General features: G+C 44.4%; 1 protein-coding gene across 1 annotated transcript in view; it reads right to left on the bottom strand.

Annotated features, from left to right (window-relative positions):
• Positions 1–6,101: 6,101 nt before the first annotated feature.
• The window catches only part of SHQ1 (SHQ1, H/ACA ribonucleoprotein assembly factor), a 97,273-nt gene continuing 79,478 nt past the window's right edge, over positions 6,102–23,896 (bottom strand). Inside the window, exon 11 of the mRNA XM_029916013.1 lies at positions 6,102–7,518. Within this exon, the coding sequence (XP_029771873.1) occupies positions 6,972–7,518 (547 nt within the window). The 3' untranslated portion in view covers positions 6,102–6,971. The remainder of the gene's footprint in view (positions 7,519–23,896) is intronic.

Below are 23,896 nucleotides of genomic sequence, written 5' to 3'. Positions count from 1 at the left end.
TCCTAGTACAAATTTCTGAGAACACAAATCTGATTATCCAGCTCTTGCCTGGTTAGACACCAAAAAGATTCTGATTCCACTGTCTGCAGTGGAGGCTGGGTATCAGGATTTCTTAAAAATTTCTCAGATGGTCCAAGTGTGCTGCCAGAGTCAGTCCAGTAAAGTTTTCCAGGTCCACAGAAGCCCCGGCCTGTCCTTGGGTCAAGTTCAACTCCAATCCAGTCAGCTAAGAGCACAGCCTCCTCCAATGCTGGGTCTGTGGCTGGAGAACTAACATGCAGCCAGGTCCTGCTTGACACGCTTCAAACAAGAGAAGCCTCACAGAGACTGGCACAAGGCAGTGACTCAACATGTGACAGCCATTAGTAAGGTCTAGTCTCCTCTCTAATTCAAAGGTGTACTGTCCTTAAATTTTTTTAACATTTATTTTTGAGAGACAGAGGGAGACAGAGCACAAGTGAGGGAAGGTCAAAGAGTGGGAGAAGGGGCATACACAGAATCTGAAGTGGCTCCAGGCTCTCAGCTGTCAGCACAGAGCCTAACATGGGTCTCAAACTCATGGACCCCAAGATCATGGCCTGAGCCAAAGTCAGACGCCTAATGGGCTGAGCCACCCAGGCTCCCCAAAGGTGTACAGTACCCTAGAGTACTGCTGTGTCGCTGCTAAGGAGGCACCTAGATAAGCCAGACACCTATGCCTGGCAAGTACACTGCACCACAGGGAAATGCCAATTAATCCAATTCACAGAGGAATTTCTTCCACTACAGTAAGACCTATTGATGCAGCTATGAGAAGTCCTATTTGGGGAGGCTATTCAGTGACCTGGGGAAATACTCATGTCTTCATGTTAAGAGAAAAGAAGGGATACTGGGGTGCCTGGGTGGCTCAGTTAAGTGTCTGACTTCAGCTCAGGTCCTATTTTCATGGTCCAGGAGTTCGAGCCCTGCTTCAGGCCCTGTGCTGACAGCTCAGGGCCTGGAAACTGCTTCAGGTTCTATGTCTCCCTCTCTCTCTCTGCCCCTTCCTTGCTGTCTGTCTCTCTCAAAAATAAACATTAGAACTTTTATAAAGCAAAGAAGGGATGTAAACTTTATATAGTACATGATTCTAAGATTTTTAAATGTGGGTATATATTTGTATAAGTATACACAGAAAACAACAACAACAACAACTAGAAATAGAGACACCGAAAAGGTAACTCTGGTTCTCAGGGAAAAGTCCCTCTTGAAGCTAAGTATGTTCAGTTTAGAGGACAGACTTTTATCTGAAATGTCCTTTTACTTTTCTGATGGCACCATGCTTTCATGAAAGGATGATTCAGTGGAGCACTGGCTGGGTGAGTGTATTGTACGGCTCACCCCTGAACACGGTTCCACTCAGACACACAGATTTTCTTCAGTTAACACAGTACTATAAATATACGTTCTCTTCCTTATGATTTTCTTAATGTTTTCTCTAGCTTATTTGATCATAAGAATACACTGGGTAATACAGGTTAACAGAGAAAACGTGTTGGCTACCTACACTGTTGGTAAGGCTTCTGGTGCACAACATCTGGCTAATAGTTAAGTTTAGGGATGTCAAAAGCTCTCTGTGGGTTTTCAGCTGCGTGAGGGGTCAGCACACCTGACCTCTGTGTTGTTCATGGGTCAACTGTACGTGCAAAATTAAATGAGCTCGGTGTTAGCAGCTCTCTACATGCTACACGCGGTTTGTTTATTCTAATGTTCATTTTATAGAAGTCTGAATCCAGGAACTCTGGAACCCACCGCTGTGTGGCACAGCCTCGCCGGGATCCCACTTCCCCCACTCTGATCCCTCCAGCTTTCCCTGGATTCCAGGCCCTTCCAGCAGGACCTGGCCCTGCTTCAGTGGGAGTTCAGAAGAGGGAAGTAACTTCCAGCCAGGAAGAATGAAGGGTGGGTGACCTCCTGGAGGAGGCGGCACTTCAATGGGGCCTTGAAGGCTATGAAATGTCAAGCTATGCAAACTAGCAGGGAGAAGAGAAAGTGACACACGAGCCAACATGGCAAGGTGAAAAAACACAAAGCATAAATACAGTAAATATTTACTATGTACTGTAGAAGAAGCTCTAAGCGAGGCACTTGGTTGCAAGAGGGCTCCTGGGTTCAGGGGTCTACTGGGCCGGCTGTCAAACTGCTGCAACCTCAGGCTGGAGACCTGTGAGCTGGGCGCTCAAGCCACTCGGCCATTCCTGTGGCTTCTGCCCCTGCGGGCTCACTCCAAGGAGAGCACTTGGGAAATGTCTCCCTGGAACGAACTTAAAAGACCACAGCACACCAATGCCGTATCTTTGGATCCTGGAGACGGAGGCTGCAGCATGCAGGCCTAGCTGGACCAAGACTTGTGTGACAAAATCACCGCCCCGAGCCGTCTAGATGAAAGAGTACCGAGGACAGCCTGGTGGCAACACTCTTCCCGGAGGTAAATCCCTTCTGTTAGTGTTTCCCCCAGTGCTCGGGCCCCCAGCGCCACATTCATCCTTCTCCTCCTGCTTATCTTTCCGTGACTTTGGAGAGTAGTCTTCCTTATCTAGGAAACAAATGGCCTCCGCAGAGAGCTCAAAACAGCAAAGTCATTTATCTGTCTGACATGTGTTTCCCTGTTTGTTTTCTCCAGCCCTGACACAAGAGTTGTGTCAACTGTGGATGGCTGTGCCCCAGTCACTTGAGAGGCATGAATCAATTTCCAGCTGCATTTATCACTTGCTGCCTTAAATCAAGTCTAATCAATGCTTCCTTCATTTGGTATGGATTGAAACTATATATAACACGCTCGGGAATCGGCTGAGAAAGGGAGCAGATCACAAACAAAAATTCCGCAGGGGATTTAGATGGGATGAGGTTAGGGAAACATTTGTAGTCTTTGACTCACTTTAATGGAGATGGCTGTCCAAACAGTTACAGAAATCTGTTTATGAAGTTTAACTTCAATGTATCTGACAGGCAATGTCATTTCACGATGGATCAGTTTATACAAGGGGACTTTTGCATCTTGAAATATTTTATAATACATTATGAAGATTCAGTATACATCTCAGTAAGGTCCTCTACGGTCTTTAACTCATTTCTTTCTTTTCTTTGTTTTTGGTCACCATTGACTATATGATTCAGTTTTTAGCTACAAGATGTAAAATAATAAAAATCTCTTTGTATTAAAATAGATATCCAGGAGTCCCTCTGATATAAAAGGGTTTTTTATGAGGTCTCACAACTGAGAAACCTTAACCCTCTCTCTCCTTCCCCCAGATCTTCGTCATAGAATTTGATCCAGACAACCAAAGTGGATTTTCCACTAGCAGGTATGAAAACCGCCCCGCAGCTGTTCAACTCACTTAGAAAGTGGTAGGGGGCAGCCCTGTCTCATTTGTAAATTAATCCTGTGCCAGTGAAAGATGATATCAGCATAGTTACTGGCACCTAAAACCCATCATGCCCACAGCAAGGCCTCGGATTATTCTTCAAGGATAATGGTAGAGGAGAGATGGCGCATAGAAAAATAGGTCAATGATAATGCGAGCCCAGAAGATGAGGCAGTGCTGTGATTCACTGACATAATTAATATTTCTATCTCATCTGAACTGTGTAGACTCTTACCACGGGCACACCTCTGAAGTGATTAGCAGGCCTGACTCATTTTCACAGTGCCAGCTTCCCCAGTGACCTGTTGTCAGGTAGCTGAACAGAGCGCCCTGTTCAGCTCTGGGAAGTCCGAGGATAATAACAAGCCCTTATGTTGGCTTAGCGTTTCCCAGTTCATACAAGTGTTTTTGAACATCCGGTCTCATCACCCTTTACGATATGCAAGAAAAAAATTCTATCCCCATTTTCCAAAGGGAAGAGGAGGTTCGGAGGTTGGGGTACCCCCTTGGGGGCTGGCCAACATCTGAACTCCAGCTCTGGAACTCACCTCCTCTTCTCATCAACCCCAAAGCCTCAGTTCTCCCCACCAAGCTGTGACACGTCGCTGAGGTCCCCTTCTGCTCTTTCCCCAACATATTTGTTTCTCCCATCACCCAGGGTTCTTGGGAAACTCCTATGGTTACAAGAGATCCCTAGAGTGGCTTGGCAGGTTGTCTAGTTTTAAAAAATGAAATAAAAGGCAGCACCTTTGGACCTGTTTTGGGTTACAGACGTGGTGTAGTGTTCTTAACTCATCTTAAACAAAGACGGGGTAATGTGATATAACAAAGCTTCAACCCTCTGAGAACAAAGAGAGGGTAGGGGAAAGAAACACTGCAGATCTGGAGTCGACAATTAAGGTGCCCACTCATGTGGTCTTTGATACTCATGAGAGTTGTTTAATGAGCTCCTCTGTTCTGGGGATTTCTGGGATGGATCACATTTGCTTGTTCTCTGAGGGTAACAGGGTTTTCCTCCCATGGAGAGCCTCACACAGAAGTAGATCCGGAGTAGACTTCTAAGTGAAGGGCAGAGTTGACAGAAGGAAGAATTTCCATGGCTTTAAACTTTTTGACAAGAGTGGATCTGCTCAACTTGACGTCAGTAGAAGTCAATGAGGGGAGTAACAGATAATGCATTTTCAAACTGGCTTCAGGTAATGTGCCACTGAGAAGAAATGCATTTTCAATGGTCACAGGCATTCTGAAGCTCTCCAGGGAGCCTGAGAAAAGTCTTGAACACATTGTGACAAAGCTGTTACAGTGTTCAAGACTTAACATGCGTGTCCAATGGCACAGTCACCCAACTATCCTGTTAATCCAAACTGAAATTTATACTGGAAATACAAATACTCACAGCCTATATAAGCCCAGAGTAAAAGGGAGCCTACCCTTTCTTGAAATAAAAATGATACTGAGATTAATACATAGCAGACTTCATTTCATTTCTTCCCTAGAGCAAATAGGTTTATTTCATTTATTCATTCATTCAGCAAATATTTATGGCGCGCTGAGAATATGGGCCCTGGCGACTCAGGGGTAGCCAGACCCAGCACAGAATCAGAACCCACTCCCTGGAACTTATCCTCAAGTGGGAAAGTTCACATTTAAAATATTAACGGAGACTGACGCTTCCAATCAAGATAGAGTAACAGAGACCAGACTTACTCTCCCACCCAACATAACCACAAAAGGAAAACAGGATGTACACGTAACCATGGTTTTCAAGACACTGGATGGCAGGCCATGAAAGACCATGATCCTGGGGGATGGGAAACAAATACAGTGAGCCACATCATCACCTGACCCGAGACTGTCCAGGCTGCACAGGAAGGGACAATGTAGGCAGTCCCTGGGGGACCCCAGTGTTCAGGAGACTGAGCTGAGGGTGAGGGGACACCGAGGCAGCCAGCATGTGCAGGACAGAGTGGCAGAGAGAAAAGAGCTGCAGAGAAGCCCAGATAGCTGAAGAGGCCCCCCCTCTAGTACTCACAAGGGTACTTACTGCCGAGAGTGTGGAATCGTGGGAAAGCGGCATCTGAAAGTATTAGAGGGAACCGTGCTCCGCACTCATATGGGTGCCTAGTTCCACCCACCAGACTGGAACATCTGTAATTCATGGGGCAACAAGAAAAATCTCTCAGTACCAGGAAATAGTTCCTCCTAGACTGAACACCGTTCCAGACCTGCCTAACAAATTACATGGGCACAACCCACAGAGATCACACCACTCCCAAGTCACTTTACTGCATCCCCAAACAAAGCTGGAGAATATCAGGATACACATTCAGCCAGGTAAAATTTACAGCATTGAACACCCAGTCAAAGATGGCATTTGAAAAGATACTTCAGCAAGGATTTGGAGATGACAAATAAGCATATGAAAAGATGCTCAGCAACAGAAGTCTTCAAAAATCCAAGTTAAAACCACAGTGAGACCTAATAAAATGGTAAACATGGGAAAGCCAGAACAGACTCAGGGATGATAAGCACGCGGGACACCTGGAACTCTCATTCATACTGGTGGAAACGCAAACTGGGCCAGCCACGTTGGGACACAATCTGGCAGTTTCTTAAACTGTTAAGACATCCACCTACCATACGGCTCAGCCATTCCACTACTGGATATTTACCTACAAGAAATGCAAGCATATGTCCGCACGAAGACGAGCACACAAATGTTCCTAACAGCTTTATTTGGAGCAGCCAGAAGCTGGAAACAGCCCAAATGTCCATCAGTAGGTGAATGGAAAAATCTCTCCAAGGAACTACTGCTCAGATACAGGAAAAAACAAAAACCAAAAAAGTTCTCTTAATACGTGCTACATTGATGAATCTGAAAAAAATCATACTGAGTGAAATGAGCCTAATTTAGAAAAGAGTACATATTACATGATTCAATTTACATTAAATCCTAGGAGAGGCACACTAACAGACGGTGTCTGAGCAAATCAATGCTTGCTGGGGAATGGAGGGGCGGGCGGTAGTGGGGGTCAGGGAGAGGAGTAGCCAGGGGACACAAGGGCACTTGGAAATGATGGGTAAGTATAGAATCCTGGCTGCAGTGATGACTTCATTTGGTGTGTGTGTATATATGTGTGTATATATAGGTCAACAGTTACCACAATGTACACTTGAAATACGTGAAGTTTATTGTGTGTCAAGTACACCTCGGTGGGGCTAATAACAATATTAATGGGGGCTCCTGGCTAGCTCAGTCGGTAGAGTGTGCAACACCACACCTCAGGGTTGTGAGTTCAAGCCCCACGTTGGGTGTAGAGCTTACTTAAAAAGACAAATCTATGAACGGGCTCTGCATCCTACAGATTCTGGCACAACTGTTATTTCATCTTCAATAATGATACTTTGGTGAAAATACTTTAGAACTTTACTTTCAAAGTTGTCACAAGGAAACCAACAGGGATCGATGTAAGCTCGCTGGAAAAGTGTTGCATACCCTAAGAAAAAGGACACAGCGAAAATGGATTCTTGATCCAGAAGGAAAACAAACCCGCCATACTTCTCAGCAGTGAGGAAAACCACGCGGAGTCAATCGCTTGGCGTCTGCCAGTCACCTCGGCCCTGCTCGCTGCTGGCGCCTGCTGCGGTGGGCTCCTCGGGTCCGGACACCTGAACCGTCAAGTTCAGTCGCTCGCCAAGCTCCTCTATCAGCGGCCCAGAGCCTCCAGGAGCCTGGGAGGATGCGGGTGGCTTTCTCAGACCGCCACCAGAGCTCTCGACGGCTGAGTCTCTGAACACCCCACCATCATCAATAAGCAGGTGACCGTGTTCCTGGAGAAGGGGACCCTGCAAGGAACGGGCTGTCTCAGGCTCACTACCTGAGAGCTCCCCTTGTTCGGAGTCCGAGCCCTCAGTCTCACAAGATGTGGAGCTGTCTGAATCCTCGGCGTCCCCAGCCTCCGAACTGCAGGGTGGGGTCTGCGGCCTGGACCCAGCACAGCCTGCTCCCGACGCGGTTTCTTCCTCCTGGACAAGCAGTGCCGCGGCTTCCAGCTCTTCCAGCTCTAATCCCAGCTGGGCCTTTGTCAGGGACGCTTCCTTTAAGGCCTCTGCAAGAGCCGCCAACTTAGTGGACCTTGAAAGCCATTTGAAGAAGAAATATTAGGACTGTTCATTAATTGGCCTGAGAACACAACAGGAAACACAGCTTAAAGAATGAGAAAATAAAGATGGGTCCAGACCTCATGTTACATACCAAGATAAATCCCAAAACAGATCAAAGAAACATACAAGGAAATGAAGCAATGAGGCATTATGAAGAAATGCAGCAGATTCCTTTTACAACCCGAGAATGAGGAAGCTCATTCTATCTATGACTCACAATCCAGAAGCCACGAAAGATAGACAAACTCACATTAAAAAAATTCCATGGGATGAAAAACAAAAAACAAGGCATCATAAACAAAGTTGAAAGGCTAATGCAAAGCTGAAAAAAATACTGGCAACTCATGCCACAGAGCAAGGCCTAATCCCCTAACAGGGTTCTTCAAAATGGATGCAACACTTCATGAGAAAATGGACAAAAGACATGAGCAACAATTCTCACAAAAGGAAATATAAATGCCTCTTAAACATACGAAAAGATGTTCAGCTCCAGTCAAAGAAGAGACACCCAAACTAGGAAGTCACACTGAGGTACATTTCTCATTGATGAAAATGGCAAAAATCCAAACACGGGGTAACACGACTAGCGGGTCTGAAGGAGAAAGAGCCCTCCCCACACCGCAGCCCCCGTGAAGAAGCTGGCGATAACTTTCCAACTTGAAAATGTACGTGCCCTGACTGAGCAATACCACATCTGGAAAGTAACACAAATGCTACAGGACAGAGGCCCCCGGACATTTACTCGGGCAGTGTTTTCAACACCCCCAACCGGGAAATAACCAGTGCCCAGGACCGCAGGCCTGGTTAGCTAAGTCAGGGAATGGCCATGCAAAGGAAGTGGGCACAGCTGCGTGACGAATGAAGCATCTGCGGGCCACGCAGGTTACACCGTCTAACAGCGGCAACACAAGGCATGCCGTACGTACAGGCCACCTTTTATGTTAAAAAGGGGGAAAGAATAAAACCATGTTTCTGTTTGCTTGTATACTTATCAATAAACTCTACAAAGCTGCAGGAAACACTAGCTTCTGTGGGGGTCTGGTGGGGACCGGACAGCTGGAAGATAATGGTGAGAGGGAGGCTTTTCACTGCAACTGTTTAAACAATGCGAGCATAACACCTATTCAAAATTTTTAAGTATACAAAAAATAGAAAGCAATACTATATAGAGCAGCATGCCATGTTTTTATTTTTTATGTTTATTAATTTTAGAAAGCGCATGCAGGTGGGGGAGAGGCAGAAAGAGGGGGGACAGAGGACCCGAAGCAGGCTCTATGCTGACAGTAAAGAGAAAGATATGAGCCTCAAATTCATGAACCGTGAGATCATAACCTGAGCCGGAGTCGATGTGCAACTGACTGAGCCCCCCAGGGGCCCCGTTTATATTTTTATCAGAAAACCATGCAATGTTACTTCACAGGATATTTTTCAGTTTGTAACATCACATTATACCAAACTTTTTTATTAGACTTAAGGCATTCGTATTTTTCCTTTGCTCTGAAAGAAGCAAAAAAAAGCATACTGCAGGTGCCCACAACTCACGTCTTTACTCTGCCCTGAGGGAAATCTGAAGCGACAAGTGAAAAGGGCAGCAGTGAGGGGGTGAAAATGGTCAGCAGGCTGACACGGCTTCCACATTTCTCCACCTCCAAAGATGAGATGAGTGGCCAAAACATGAGTGGCTTGGAGACACACTGGCTGAGGGTGAGTTCACACAACAAATGCACTTGTAAAAGTGTAGTCCATCCCGTGGTATCGAGAGGAGGAGGCTTGGTCTCACCGGAACAGAAATGACTGGTGGGGCAATGGGAACGAGTGAACAAAGGTGGGATTTTCACCTAAGTGCCCAGGTGATCTGAGACCGCCGGGTCTCAGAATGTTTAGAGTCACAATGACTTTGCGCAGGGACTGCCCTCCAGGAGCGCAGTCAGGGCACAGAAGCCCCACTGCAGTCACGTCCTGAGGTGGGTGCTGAGGTACAGCGCGGTGCATGGCCAAGGGCAAGAGCCAGCACTGAGGGCAACTTCCTCTTATGTGAGGAAACCCCTGAGTTTCAGCACTGGAATTCCCAGAGCTTAGAAACAGAAACGTGGCAAGGGTAAAGAGGAACACCAGGATGAGATCACTGGACGTCAGCTTACGATTCACCAACGGGCTATAAACTGTGGACGGACTCTCAGCACTGAGACATCTTTAAAAGCATGGCTGTGGAGTAACATGGTCATGATGTAACTTACATCCAAGACAGTTGTAGATGACATCCACAAACCATGTATTTTGAAGCCCTGACTGCCAGTGGTAAAGAATTCGGTCTGAGTTAGCGGACTGGTTTGCAACATCTTTGCCTAGGAACTAGTTCACGGCCACCTTTCTCACTGAAGTGGGTACTCTCTGGTAGTGACCTGGAGTTTTAAGAGGTAAAGAGCAAGGAACCTGGGAAAGAAGACCATGTCTCTTACTAAATTATAATATTAGAAATAAAACTGGAGCTTGCCTGGGTGGCTCAGTTGATGAGCATCTGACTTCGGCTCAGGTCATGACCTCATCATGGCTCATGAGTTCAAGTCCCACACTGGGCTGAGTGCAGACAGCCTGGAACCTGCTTGGGATTCTCTCCACCCCCACCCCTGTCTGTCTCTCTCAATCAATCGACCAATAAACTTAAAAAAAAATAACAGGGGTATTTGGATGGCTCAGTCAAATCAGCTTAGGTCACGATCTCACAGTTTGTGGGTTTGAGCCCCACATCGGAATCTAAGTTGTCAGGACAGAGCTGGCTTTGGATCCTCTTTCCCTCTGCCTCTCTGCTCCTTCCCTGCTCACACTCTTTCAAGAATAAAAATTAAAAAAGAAGAATTAAGATTTTAATATCAAAGCTCTTCCTTCAGTGACCATACATCTCACACTCTGACTAGCCAAGACAAATACTACCAACAGTATATGAAAGACCAAGTTCCACAGACATCCCGACAGGTGTTCCAAGGGATGGCCTTGTGGGTCGGTTTCCTTTCTGTCCAAATTACCGATGACAAAACAGAAGCCTAGAGGGTTAAGGGACCTGTGGCAGTTTCCCCACCTGAAAGGGGCAGTGGTGACCAGAGCCCGACACCGCAGAAGTGTCGTGGGCTCCCTCCTCCATACAGGGCCTCCCACAAATACCCAGGCTCTGAAAAGTCCCTCGTCCTAACACCACATTCTTCCCTTCTCCCCAGCCTCAGCTCAATTCCCCACCTTCCAAATGAGCCAGTTCTGACAGGCATACAGGCACAGAGGGCTGCAAACCGTGATCGCTTTAGCTTTGCAATATTCAAGTGTACATCTCACTCAGCCTTAACTAGAGAGGCTGAGAACTGAAGGAAAACAGCTGAATTATTTTCGAGGATACAGTGAAGAGAGGAGATGGGTCAACTCTCAGGCTGAAACTTTCTGGATCCTTGTTATTGGCTACTATCTGTGTCTGTCATGTGTAGCAGAGCAAACTTGGATTTCAAAGCCCCGCACCCCCAATCCTGTCTCTTTTCAGACACAGCGTATGCCACACATTGTGAGAATATAAAAAATCCACTCTAAGAGGCAGGAAAGTGGCCCAGATGAGTCATGTGATCTCAACAGGACCCATGCCTGTTACCAGGTGACATGAATTTTTATCCTTCAGTTTGTTTCTCACTTTAAGTGCTGCATTCTGTTTAAAGTAACCCATTTCTAGAAAATATGAAAAAATGAATCCTATGTTCATTTTTGCGTCTTTACCATGCTGACCCATTTCTGTGTCTTATTCATTCCACTTTTACTACCTCAAGTGGGCTACTTTCCTAAATTAATAATAAAGTTCTGAGAGAAACCTTAAGTTTATGGGGAAAAAAAAGCATTCTGAATTCCCCACCTAAAAAAATGCTAGGATTAAAAGGAATTAAAAATTTCAAAACATTGTTGATGGAGAATGTGACCTAACAGTCAAAAGAATGAAAGTTGGGTTTGTTTCTATTAAATTATTTTATGCAGAGAACTTAGCAATCACTGTTTGCAATAAAAGAAAACTATCCATTTGGAGAAAAAGAATTAAGCCTTGAAAGAGTAGGCTTTTTGTTCTTTCAACCACAGGTACAATTAGAGTTGGTTCTAAATCTGCCACTCCTTCTAAATTCTAGAACCTAACTCTGCAATGGCCCTTTCCATTTCAGAAAGCACCTCATTTAATGTAGTTACTGGTTTTTCACTGTCACAGTCAAAACAGACCGGCTAGTTCATGTCAGAAAGCTTTGCCGAGTGACATGATTAGTTCACCGAATGCTTACAAAACCCAGGTATATTCTGATCCCCCGCAATGACTATACTGAGGTACCAGTTGTACTGATGGTACATATTTTATATTGAAATGAAGAGCACCTACTTGTTAAGAATGTATTAAAAAAATGAGGAGGTTCATTATTTTAGAAATGTGACAAGTGGATAATGGCGATGTCATTTTAATAAAATTACACTCAAATAGGTTTTCTTTATAGACAGTTTTTGGAAATGTAATCCTACCATGTGACTTTTTAAAAAGCGTTCACTCTGTTTGCATATGTGAAATAATATCCTATTTAGAGGAGGTTTTTTTTTTCTTTAGTTAAAAACTGCCCTCTGACAAGCTGTGGCGCCTACAACTGCCGAGAGAGGGACAGGAACAGCCCGAAGGACATGCTTTCACCATGGTGAGGCTAGTACACAATTTCCTCAGTTATTTTATATTTTGGTGAATGTGTTAAAAGAAGGCAGGAGGGATCCATGGCTTGTGAAACAGCCAAAACAAAATCCAAAAGGAGCCCTAAAATGTAGGGAAAACAGTGTATAAATAGAAAGCACACATCCTGTTTCTTGGAGAGTTTTGTCTCCAACTATCAATCAACTTTCCCCCCACTTCCTGCAATAGCAGATCTACTATAAATCTTGCAGTAACTGACTAGGTTTCATTTCCTCTACCAAAACCCACTGACCTGCTAGGCATGACACACTGACACCAGAGCCGGCAACTGATAACATGAGACAGGACGCCAGTGAGGCAATTCAGCAAACGTTTCCTACTGGATGATGGAAGACTCGTACTTGGCCTCTTAATTTCAAAGGATACACACACCAGGTTCTACATGGGAACAGAGACATCTACTATCTTTTTAAAGGGTACTGGTGATAATGGCATATGATCATAATTCCTATTGGAAAGTACCAGTTGCAAACTTCAAAATCCCCTGCCCAAAACACACTCAAGTAGCCTGATAAGTTGCTAGTGACAGTCTTCTCTGAAGGCTGACTTGAAAAATATGTACCGATTGATACAGAGATGAACACACAATTGTGTGCTACGAGACGATACTAGTGAAAATCACCTCCAGCTCAGTCATTAACAGAAACAATCTCTTTAAATAAGAAGCTACTAATTTAATACAGAAAACAGTACAAGTTATTTAGGCCATATTGAGTTTGGGCCAGTGAGATCAGTTTTCACTGTATTTCCGACTTGATGTAACACCACTGTGGACGTGGGCTATGCAAATTAACATGTAGTCTATGGCTCTACCCTGTAATTTCCTGAAAACTGCCAGTAGTGGCTTCCTAGGGCTGCTGCCACAAACTGGTGGCTGAAACAGCAGGGATTTCTTCTTTCACACGTCCAGGGGCTACAAGTCCTCAATCGAGGTGTTGACAGAGTTGGTCCGTTCTCAGGCTCTGAAGGAGAACCTGTCCCATGCCTGTCTCTTCACTCCTCACGTTGCTGGCAATCCTGCGCACTCCTTGGCCTACAGACCCATCATTCCAAATTCAGCCTCTGTCTTCACGCGGCACTCTATCTGTGCGTCTGTTTCTTCACATGCTGTCTTCCCTATGATAGTGTCTCTGTCTCTTCTCTTCTTACAAGGATATCAATCATATTGGCTTAAGGGACCACCCTACTGGAGCAGGACCTCATCTTAACAATCAATTACATATGCAACAACCCTATTTCCAGATGAGGTCACATTCTCAGGTTCTGGAAATCCTGAGAGGATACTCCAACATACGGTACTCCTTACAGCTGAAACAGACAGTGGAGCTGCTCATTAATGGAAGGTAAATTAAAACCAAAGATCAGGGGTGCCTGGGTGGCTCAGTCGGTTAAGCGTCCGACTTCCACTCAGGTCATGATGTCACTGCTTATGGGTTCGAGCCTCGCATCGGGCTCTGTGCTGACAGCTCAGAGCCTGTAGCCTGCTTTGGAATCTGGGTCTCCCTCTCTCTCTGCCCCTCCCCCACTTATTCTCTCTCTCTCTCTCTCTCTCTCTCTCTCTCTCAAAAATGAATGTTAAAAATTTTTTAAAAAAGGTCACTCAAGGTAAATCAACATAAAAAGCCAAAATTTAATAGTAATTTTTAAAAGGTTAAGATTTCACCTTCAAACAAAATTACAAACTACACAAACAAGTTCATAAACTATTTAACATATAGGTTATAATTGCAACCATGTGCCATTTCTCCAAATGAACAAAGAACAAACCAGATATTAACTGTATCTGTAACTGTTCTAACAAAATTGTATTATGACATTATTGACACTCATCACTTTAGGTCAGTCTTCTAGGGCAAATCAGAGAACAAATCACTGTCAAGGCATCATCCACTTTCTCCGGGGTCTTTCAGTCATGTCATACTCAAGTGATTCCCTCAGAATTAAAAACTTTTTACTATGGCCATTATTACTGTAGAGTTTTCTTCTGCAATTAACCATTATTATTTTTTTTAATGTTTATTTTTGAGACAGAAAGACAGAGCATGAGTCAGGGAGGGGCAGAGACGGAGACACAGAATCCAAAGCAGGCTCCAGGCTCTGAGCTGTAAGCACAGAGCCTGACGCAGGGCTCAAACCCACAAACTCTGAGATGGTGACCTAAGCCTAAGTCAGATTCTTAACCGACTGAGCCAACCAATCGCACCCTTCTGCAATGAACTAATCCCACACTCAAAGCGCCAGTGTCCATGGTTGAGTGTGTGGTTCAAGCACAACTCCTCTATCACTTTCACAGCCTTTGTAAAGTCCTTGATCTTTCGCACAATCTGCAATTTATTTGTACCATACCCTATCAATGATTGGCAAGAGGCCAAACAACCAAAACACCCACCAGATGGGTGGGGAGGAAGCTAGGAAGGAAATGATATGCTAGAATGGGGGCTAAATTTATTAAGCGGTTTGATCATAAGGGAATATTTCTGTGTTTTGACTATCATCACTTCTCTTTAACTCTGTAAGTACAGAAACTCAAAAATGAATATTCAGCAACAAGGACCCCCTGCATGACATATATATGTAGCTGCACATGCGCATGCACAGGCACACACACACACACACATTTTTAGACTTTATGTAAAAAATAAACTGCTATGGTAATACCACATACTAAAGAGTACAGTACACCTCAGGTAGGTAAATGATTTATCCAAACCCAGAGATCTACTGAGGCTTTCAATTGCCTCATCACTGATAACCCATCTAAGAAGTAGAAGGGTGAAGGTGATAAACAGATTAAGAAAGGTACAATGTTCATAAAGAACTGTTTGAAAGAAATGGACTCAATTCCTCCTTGAAACCATTTTGCATTTATGCCAGACCAAATCAGATTAGCAGAGATGGAAATGTGAGTCCCATAAATTTACCACATTTCCCTCTACTCCCCCCACATCTCAGCAGAATGGCTTTTGCTGAAATGTGCTCAACTGTAATCCTCCAAAACTGAGTGTACGGGGTCAATTTCAAAACTGGCCCCATGAAACTCTTGAAGTGTGAAACCCAGAGGGCTCCCTTGCCCTGCTGGCTGTTAGGAAAGTCATATCCGAGACCTGCCTGGTGGAATGGAATGTACCCAGAGCTCCTTTCTGCCTCCCTTTTCATTTTGTTGCTTTTTTCTTTGTTTACCCCCACCTTTAACTAATACCACATTGTTTTATACACATACATGCACACGTGAGCTTTAAATAATTTCTGGTAGAAGGCAAAGAAAATAGTAAGTAACCTGAGTGAAATCAAATAGCTGGTTAAAAAAATATACAAAAAACCCGACTTCTGTCGCATAGAAAAGGATACGGGGAAATGAGGATTATGGGTCCCAGGCTGAGACGGACACAATTTTCTTCTCTAAGATGATTCCACGAAGCACAACATTTTGGGTATTTTGGACTTGAACAATCGTGACAATATTTCTACTCTTCATCTATGTGAAAAGGGCAGACAGTGCTGTTTAATAACAGAGGCATAGTATTCTGACCTCTTACATGTTCAGATGAAACAGCTCTGTTTGGATTCCATTAAACCAAGTAGACATCAATCAACAAGATGGGGAAGGCATTACTATGAAGGCAGTGTCAGAAGAAAGATGTTATGGGTGGAAATGTGTCCCCCATGAAGGTTACGTTCAAGTCCTAACTCCCAGAGCCTATCAATATGACCTCGGTTGGAAACAGGATCTTTCCAGATATAATCGAGTCAGGAGGGGGTCACCCTGGGTTTGGGCAGGCCCTCAACCCAATGACTCCAAGGGGATTGGTGCCCTGACAATAGTACCATGTGAAGATACAGAGATGCAAGGAAAGCCACTTGACAATAATGGTAGAGACTGGTGTGACGTGTGTACAAGCCAGGGAATGTCGAGGCTTGTTCACTACCACCAGAAGGAGGAAAGAGGCATGAAGAGATGTTCCCTCAGCCTTCAGAAGGCACCAGCCCTGAGGACACCTTGGTTTTGGACTTCTGGCCTTCAGCACCTTGAGAGACTAACTTTCTGTTTTAAGCCATCCAGTCTGTGGTCACATGTTACAGGGGTCTTCAGCAACGAACAGAGGGGTGTATAAAGATCAAGATCTTCAGAGCTGAACAGAAATTAGAAAGCATCTCATACAAGTTCCTGGTTTGACAGATGAAAAAGTGGCACCACAAAAAATATCCACAGCAGCAGGGCACAGAAAAGTTGCCTCCAGTAATAAAATGCCGAGAATGGACCAGTCTGTTTCTAATTCCCCTCTGAATCTCTCAACACCATGGTTCTCCACTTCTGTGTTTGGATCATGGTATTTCCCTGTGTAAAAACTTGCCATGGCTTCCCAAAATAGGGTAAGATCCAAACGCCCTGCTGAGGACAGAGCCACAAGGATCTGGCCCCTGGGTCCTGCCTGCCTGCCACTCAAAGACATCACTGGCCACTGCGTCCAGGTCACTGTGCTCCACTCCCTCCATCCTGAGGACACACTAATGCATTCGTGCCTCATGGCCCCTGCACCTCCATCCGGAATGTTCTTCCCCTAAGTCTTCCTATACTGGGTCTTACTCACCCAGTATCAGCTAAAACACCACCTCAGTCTTACAAAAGCAGTCTATTTAAAACAATGCTTCCCGACTTATTCTATGTCCTGGAACACACAGAAAGAGGTGTTTGCCTGGTGTGGCACTCGGCTGGCATCCTACTTGCCATCCTGAAGGCTGAGGGACCACTGTCTTCATTCCCCTGACAGCCATCTGTGACACCATGGACTGCCAGTCGGTAAACCCTGCCCTTCGCCGTCTGACTTCTCATACCCAGCCCTTCTCCTAGGAACTTGGTGGAACAGGGCAGTTTTGAGGTCTACAGAAGTGGAAGTTCGGGCTGAATTTTTCAAAGATGACCTTTTTGTCTCTACCTTGCCTCTGGAAAGCAGAATGAAAATGGCTGCTTCCCAATTTCCTGGCATCCTCTGAAAAAGGGGGGGGGGTAAATTATTTAATGTGTTTATTTCTTTGTGTGCTTGCTCTAAATGCTACAATCTTCCTTGGTTACAAAATATAAAGTTCGCGGGCTCTGCTACTTTCCAATACTGAGCCGGGAGAATACTCATTACAGGCGGGTATGCTTACCACATGCACAGGCTGAGGCCTGCGGCTCTCCAGATTATGACAGAGAAGTCAAAAAGTTGGAAAATTCGAAATATTTATCCACCTCCTGGCATGATACACAGTGGAATGTCTTCTTAAACACACATTGCAGTGATATGAAGCACTTAATCCTGAGCCATTTTATGGTTTCTTAATGACAATCCTCTCCTACAAAATGAATGACAGTGGTGCAGTGCTCGCTGGTGTGGCTTTTCCAGAATTATTAATTGTCTGACATGTCACATAAGCTCTCTCCGCCTCCTCCCACTCACTGGTAACCACAGTTAATATGCTCTCTAACGGCAGTTTGGAACATGTGCTTCTCTGACGCACAAACAGGAACATGACAGGACTCAGTTCTGAGACAGACAGCTCCTTGCAAGGGGCAGTGACAGGCCACCTGTGGGGCTGGCCCACCACACCGTCCTCTGCTCTTATACACAATCTCTCCAGGCTGTGCCCGTCCGTGCAGCTCTCTGGTGTGACAAGGGCAGCTATGTGACCTATCTCCCTCTGAGGGGAGGCCGGACCTAGAGCTGCGGCCTTCGGCTCCTTACTAAACACAGATCTCCCAGGTCTGCTCCCTATTGGACCCAGACGTCGGGGCCCTGGCAGGGAAGGCAAGGAGGAAAGTGCTCAGAAAATACGCCACCTATAATCCACTCAGCACTCAGACTCCCCATCTCCCCACTTCACACTCCTCACACAGCTACGGAACCATGTCACTGGCTGTGCACCTCCTTTGGATTTAACACTCCCAACCTGCCAGGAGATGGGTTTTGTTTTTTTAACTGCCCCAAAGAGACCTAATTTAAGATTGGCATTGGGTTAGAACATTCACAAAAATAACGCTGAAGGAATGAAGCCACGCACACAAGAGTAGAGACTGTATTACTTCACTTGTACACTGTCCGAAAACGGGCAAAACCAGGAGACTGTGAAAGAAGTTGGGACAGTGGTCACGGGGTGGGGGGTGGGGGATGGCGGCGCACTGAGGGGCCTCTGGGGAGCCTCTCAGGCACAATCCCTGATGTGGGCGGTCCGCACCACACCAGAATTCATTCTGTCTACTTATCATTTGTCCGTACTGTGACAAAAATCAGCTTAAAACCACCACCACCACCACCACCACGAACATGAGTTCTGGAAAAGAAGTCACAGGCTTTGGACAATTTGTTCTGGAAAAAAGGATGGAGCATCGGAGAGGAGGAAACGTGCCATCTGGGGGGACAGGATCACGGAGCTGGCTCTGGTCTCCTCCGGCAGGACCTGTGGCAGGACCTCTAACACAATACTCCTCACTGCAAACTTCCTTTTAACAGGAACGGCACCTTCTACCAAATATCAACAGAATCTCAAAATATGCCTAGAGAAAGACCCATTGGTTATCTCTTTCAATGTGTGCACTGCACACACAAAGTTGTTCTTTGCAAAGCACACAGCTCACCGCCATGGAGGTTATTTCCCAGGTGTAGGTGAAAGCCTGTCTGTGGGGGCATCTCAAATGGTATTCTTAAAGGTATCTGCCGCCTGGATATTTGATCTACAGACCAACCCTACTACCTTCTGAAATACAAAAATAACAATCTCCATTAATGTTCCTTCTAGTACCACTTCTACACCTCTAATACTGCACCCTCTCTATCAAAAACCCAAAGATGAGGCACCAAAAGTCTTTATGCCAATGGTATGAATATTTTACTAGAAGTGGGAGATTTTATCTAATTGTGTATTAAAGAAAAAAGCTTACTTTTGCACAACAGATAGCTTTTTTTAAATGAGCATAAAAGATTTAAAAGATTTCATTCTGTGTGCGCAATCCCAATTAAAATTTATACAGCAACAAGAGAAAACTTCCCACCGGGGGGGAAACAAGAAGACCAAGTTTTCAGATGTTTCATTTATTATGACAATGATCAAAGAACTTAACAAGGACACATTTTTCTGGTTGATCTCAGATGCTTGCGGGTATTTTGCCTCAATGCTGACCCTTTTTTTTTTTTTTGTCACATGAGGATGTTTACCAACACATTTCTCTGTGAAATAATAGAATTGAATGTTACAGACTTTTAAAAAAAATATTTAGTTTTGTGATAGAAAGAAAGAGAGCACATGTGTGCAAGTAGGGGAGGGGCAAAGAGAAGACAGAGGATCTAAAGCAGGCTCTGTACTGACAGCAGCAAGCCTTATGTGGGGCTTGAACCCACAAACTGAGAGATCATGACTTGAGGTGAAGTTGGATGCTCAACTGACCGAGCCACCCAGGTGTACCTAATGGTCAGACTTTTCAAATCAATTCTGAAATTCAAGGCATTTTTTTCTTAAAATTTTGTAACGTTTATTTATTTTTGAGATAGAGAGTGACAGAGACAGAACTCGAGGAGAGGAGAGTCAGAGAGAGAGGGAGCCACGGAATCTGAAGCAGGATCCAGGCTTCATGCTGTCAGCAAAGAGCCTGATGTGGGGCTTGAACTCCTGAGCCATGAGATCATGATCTGAACCGAAGTCAGACACTTAACCGACTGAGCTACCCAGGCGCCCCTTTTTAATTTTTTTTCATGTTTATTTATTTTTGAGAGAGAGAGAGCATAAGAGGGGAGGGGCAGAGAGTGCAGGAGACAGAGTCTGAAGCAGGCTCCAGGCAGGCTCCACGATGTCAGAACAGAACTCAATGTGGGGCTCGAGCTCTCAAACCATGAGATCATGACCTGAGACGGAGTCAGTCGTGTAACCCACTGAGCCACCCAGGTGCCCCAAGGGATTTCTTTTTCTAATAAACACCACTCGTGTAGATTACATGCATGTGTAGATTAACACTCAAAGTAAATATTTCTTATATTGATGATAAAGTGTTTAGAGGAATCCACACCCTCCCCTTCATTTTCATTATCTAAGCTACTCTTCATAAAAATAACTATTTAGCACTCTTCGGACTAACCCTAGGACTTGACTTTATATTACCTGCTGTCCCCTCAGGAGTTATGCCATCAGATTATATCACTCAATTCTCCTCTCACCAGCCAGAGACTAACTATTTACGCCTCTGGCTAATCTGCTTTAAATAAATTGTCAATTTCCTCCAATAAAATTTCCAAAGAAAATCCCTCAATTTTACTACAGGTCAACAGTAACTTATCCGAAACCCTTGGACCTACAGGAGTTTCAAAATTTCCATTTGTTGGTTTTGCATTTAAGAAAGGTAATTCTGGATAGGTATTACTATACCAAATATGACCAAACACCCCCAGCAACAACCTGTAGTCAAATACACTAATATTTTTCTGCGGCAAAATGCACGGCTACTCTCTCCAAGTGGAATAAAGAAAGATTATAAATAGCCTCATGTCAGGTGAGTTCAGGTCCGTCAGGTTTTGCTGCCAGTTGCCCTGAAGATACTTGTGCTTTCCTAACGTTCTGGGTTTCAAAATTGTATACAAGGGGTTGAGGACTAGAACCAGAAGCAAGGAAACTGAGCTGCAGTTTTTCAGCTCAAGTGCCTGGGTCCACGAGCAGCCTTTTGACAAATATTTATCAAGCACCTGCTATCTGCCAGGTTTGCTGCAGAGAAGGTTGAAAACAAAACACCGTCTCCAATCTGCAGGATCAGATCATCACAGTCCAGGGAAGGCAAGAAACAAATCATCACAGTTATGAGAATGATTAACACAAAGTACCCCGGGAACGTCCAGCTCAGGGGCTTGGAGAGTCCTGGACATTGAGGAGACCGTGTCCTCGCACAGAGAATTCTATGCAAAACCCACTCTGTACTTCTAAATGGAGGCAAGAAATCCACCCAAAACCTAATTTTGCCCAGGTTGACTACTTCAATGCTTTTCTTGAAATTTCAAATATTAGGGGCGCCTGGGTGGCTCAGTCAGTTAAGCGTCTGACTCTTGATTTCAGCCCAGGTCAGGATCTCATGGTTCTTGAGTCTGAGTCAGGCTCTGTGCTGATAGTGTGGTGTCTGCTCTCACCTCTCTCTCTGTCCCTCCCCTACTTGCATTCTCTCTCTCAAAATAAATAAACTTAAAAAAAATTTTTAAAGAAATTTCAAATATTAGATTTGTCGAGGAAACATATATTCTTCTTTTCTGTCTCTTCTGTGCTAATCCCTATACCAATGCTTAGTCAGTCTATAACATATAGCAGATTCTCATTATTTGCAGGTTCCATATATATGAATTCATCTACTCACTAACCTCAAAGTCAATACTCCTTAGCACTTCTATGGTCATTCACGGATGCACAGAGGGATGAAAATTTCAGTTGCCAATCAGCACATTTCCAGACTTCTTGTTTTGGCTCTCATACTGTGAGAAAGGTCTCGTGAGTGTCACACTGGGCTTTTTGTTGATAATTTCACTCTTTAAAATGGCCCTCAAACTTAGGGTCAAATTACTTTCTAGTATTCTTGAGTGCTTGACGGCTATAATGTGTCTTATGAAAGAAAATATTTGTGTTACATAAGCTTTGTCCAGGCCTGAGTTACCGTACTTTTGGCCATGGGGTTCACTGCCAATGAACAAGCAATAGGTATTAATACAGTGCTAATGAATCAGCAATATGTATGAATACTGTGCCTTTAAACACAAACACACATAAAACAAGGATACATATTGACTGATTGATGAAAATATGACCAGAGGCTCATAGGAAACTAACTTTGTATCTCCCCTACGAGCAACGGTTGAGTTTGCTAAGTCAGGGTTTGTAGAAACTTTATGGAACATAACTGCTATGAACAGTAAGAACTGACCGTAATTCAGTCCTGGCCATGACACCAAAGAGGGAGGACGGCTACTTCAGGGTGGAAAGGTAAAGGGAAGAGATAAGAGCAGAAAAGGTCTCCTACAAAAAGGGTAGTAATCTACACTGAAACACTGCTAAGGCCTATGAGTGCAGTCCAACTGAGAAAAGGGGGAAGGGTTTGGTGACAGAGGAACCATAGGATTACAGCAGTGTTAAGGCCATGACTACATCCCTGGACCCAAGGACAGACTGACAACATGTCACAAGAACTAAACACGACCGACCCTTTGAACTGAGCAAGCCCACTGACATGTAGATTTTTTTCAGCACCTACAGTACAGTGCTGTAAGGGTATGTTCTCTTATGGTTTTCTTTTTTCTGGCTTACTTTAAGAATATAGTATTTAAGAGTATAGTATTTAATTCATAGAACATACAAAATATGTGTCAATTGGCTGCTTATGTTATCAGTAAGGCTTCTGGCCAACAGGAGGCTATGAGTAGTTAAGTTTGGGCAGAGTCAAAAGTTATATGCAGATTTTTGACTACATAGAGACAGAGACAGGGCCTGGGGAAGGGAGGAGGTTTGGCAACCCTACCCCCCATGCTGTTCAAAGGTCAACTGTACTGTATCTTGGAATGGGCTGGAAAGAGAGGTGTACATAAGGACATCTACTTACAAGGGACCTTGACTATCAGACTCAAATTCTGAAATGTCCATAGGTTTGGAAGCTCCTATTTTCTCTCATTAAGTCTTCCAGGATAGTAATTCTTTTAAAGGTACTATGAGGCTTCAGAGTGAGTCAGGTGCTGCCAGCTTCTCTGTACCATAAAAACCAACTTGTAACTCTGATCCAGGCCCCTTCAGGGCTATTATGATCCACAAGTTAGCACATACAAACAACCTTCCTGGCCACAACCAGCTCTCAGCAGTAGGGCATCAATGTAAAAGTCTGCTAAGGCTTGGAGTAGTCAATGACTGCCTTTAGAAGCCATTCTGACAGGTGTGAAGGGGTATCTCATTGTGGTTTTGATTTGTATGTCCCTGATAATAAGTGATGTTGGGCATTTTTTCATGTGTCTGTCAGCCATCTGGATGTCGTCTTTGGTGAAGTGTCTATTCATGTCTTTTGCCCATTTCTTCACTGGATTATTTGGTTTTTGGGTGTCAAGTTTGGTAAGTTTTTTATAGATGTTGGATACTAATCCTTTATCTGATATGTCATTTGCACATATCTTCTCCCTTTCAGTAGGATGGCTTTTAGTTTTGCTGATTGTTTTCCTTTGCCATGCAGAAGCTTTTTATTTTGATGAGGTCTCAGTAGTTCATTTTTGCCTACTTTTGTTTCCCTTGCCTCTGGAGACATGTTAAGAAGTTGCTGTGGCCAAGGTCAAAGAGATTTTTGCCTGCTTTCTCCTCTAGGATTGTGATGGCTTCCTGTCTTACATTTAGGTCTTTCATCCATTTTGAGTTTATTTTTGTGTATGGTGTAAGAAAGGGGGCCAGATTCATTTGTCTGCATGTCGCTGTCCAGTTTTTCCAGTACCATTTGCTGAAGAGACTGTCTTTATTCCACTAGATATTGTCCCATGCTTTGTCATGGATGAGTTGGCCATATGTTTGTGGGTCCATTTCTGGGTTCTCTATTCTGTTCCACTGATCTGAGTGTCTGTTTTTGTGCCAGGACCAT

The sequence above is a fragment of the Suricata suricatta genome, chromosome 12, assembly GCF_006229205.1.
Source record: "Suricata suricatta isolate VVHF042 chromosome 12, meerkat_22Aug2017_6uvM2_HiC, whole genome shotgun sequence".
NCBI lineage: Eukaryota > Metazoa > Chordata > Mammalia > Carnivora > Herpestidae > Suricata > Suricata suricatta.
Note: the sequence above shows the minus strand (reverse complement) of the source record. Positions and strands in the feature narration are given on the sequence as shown.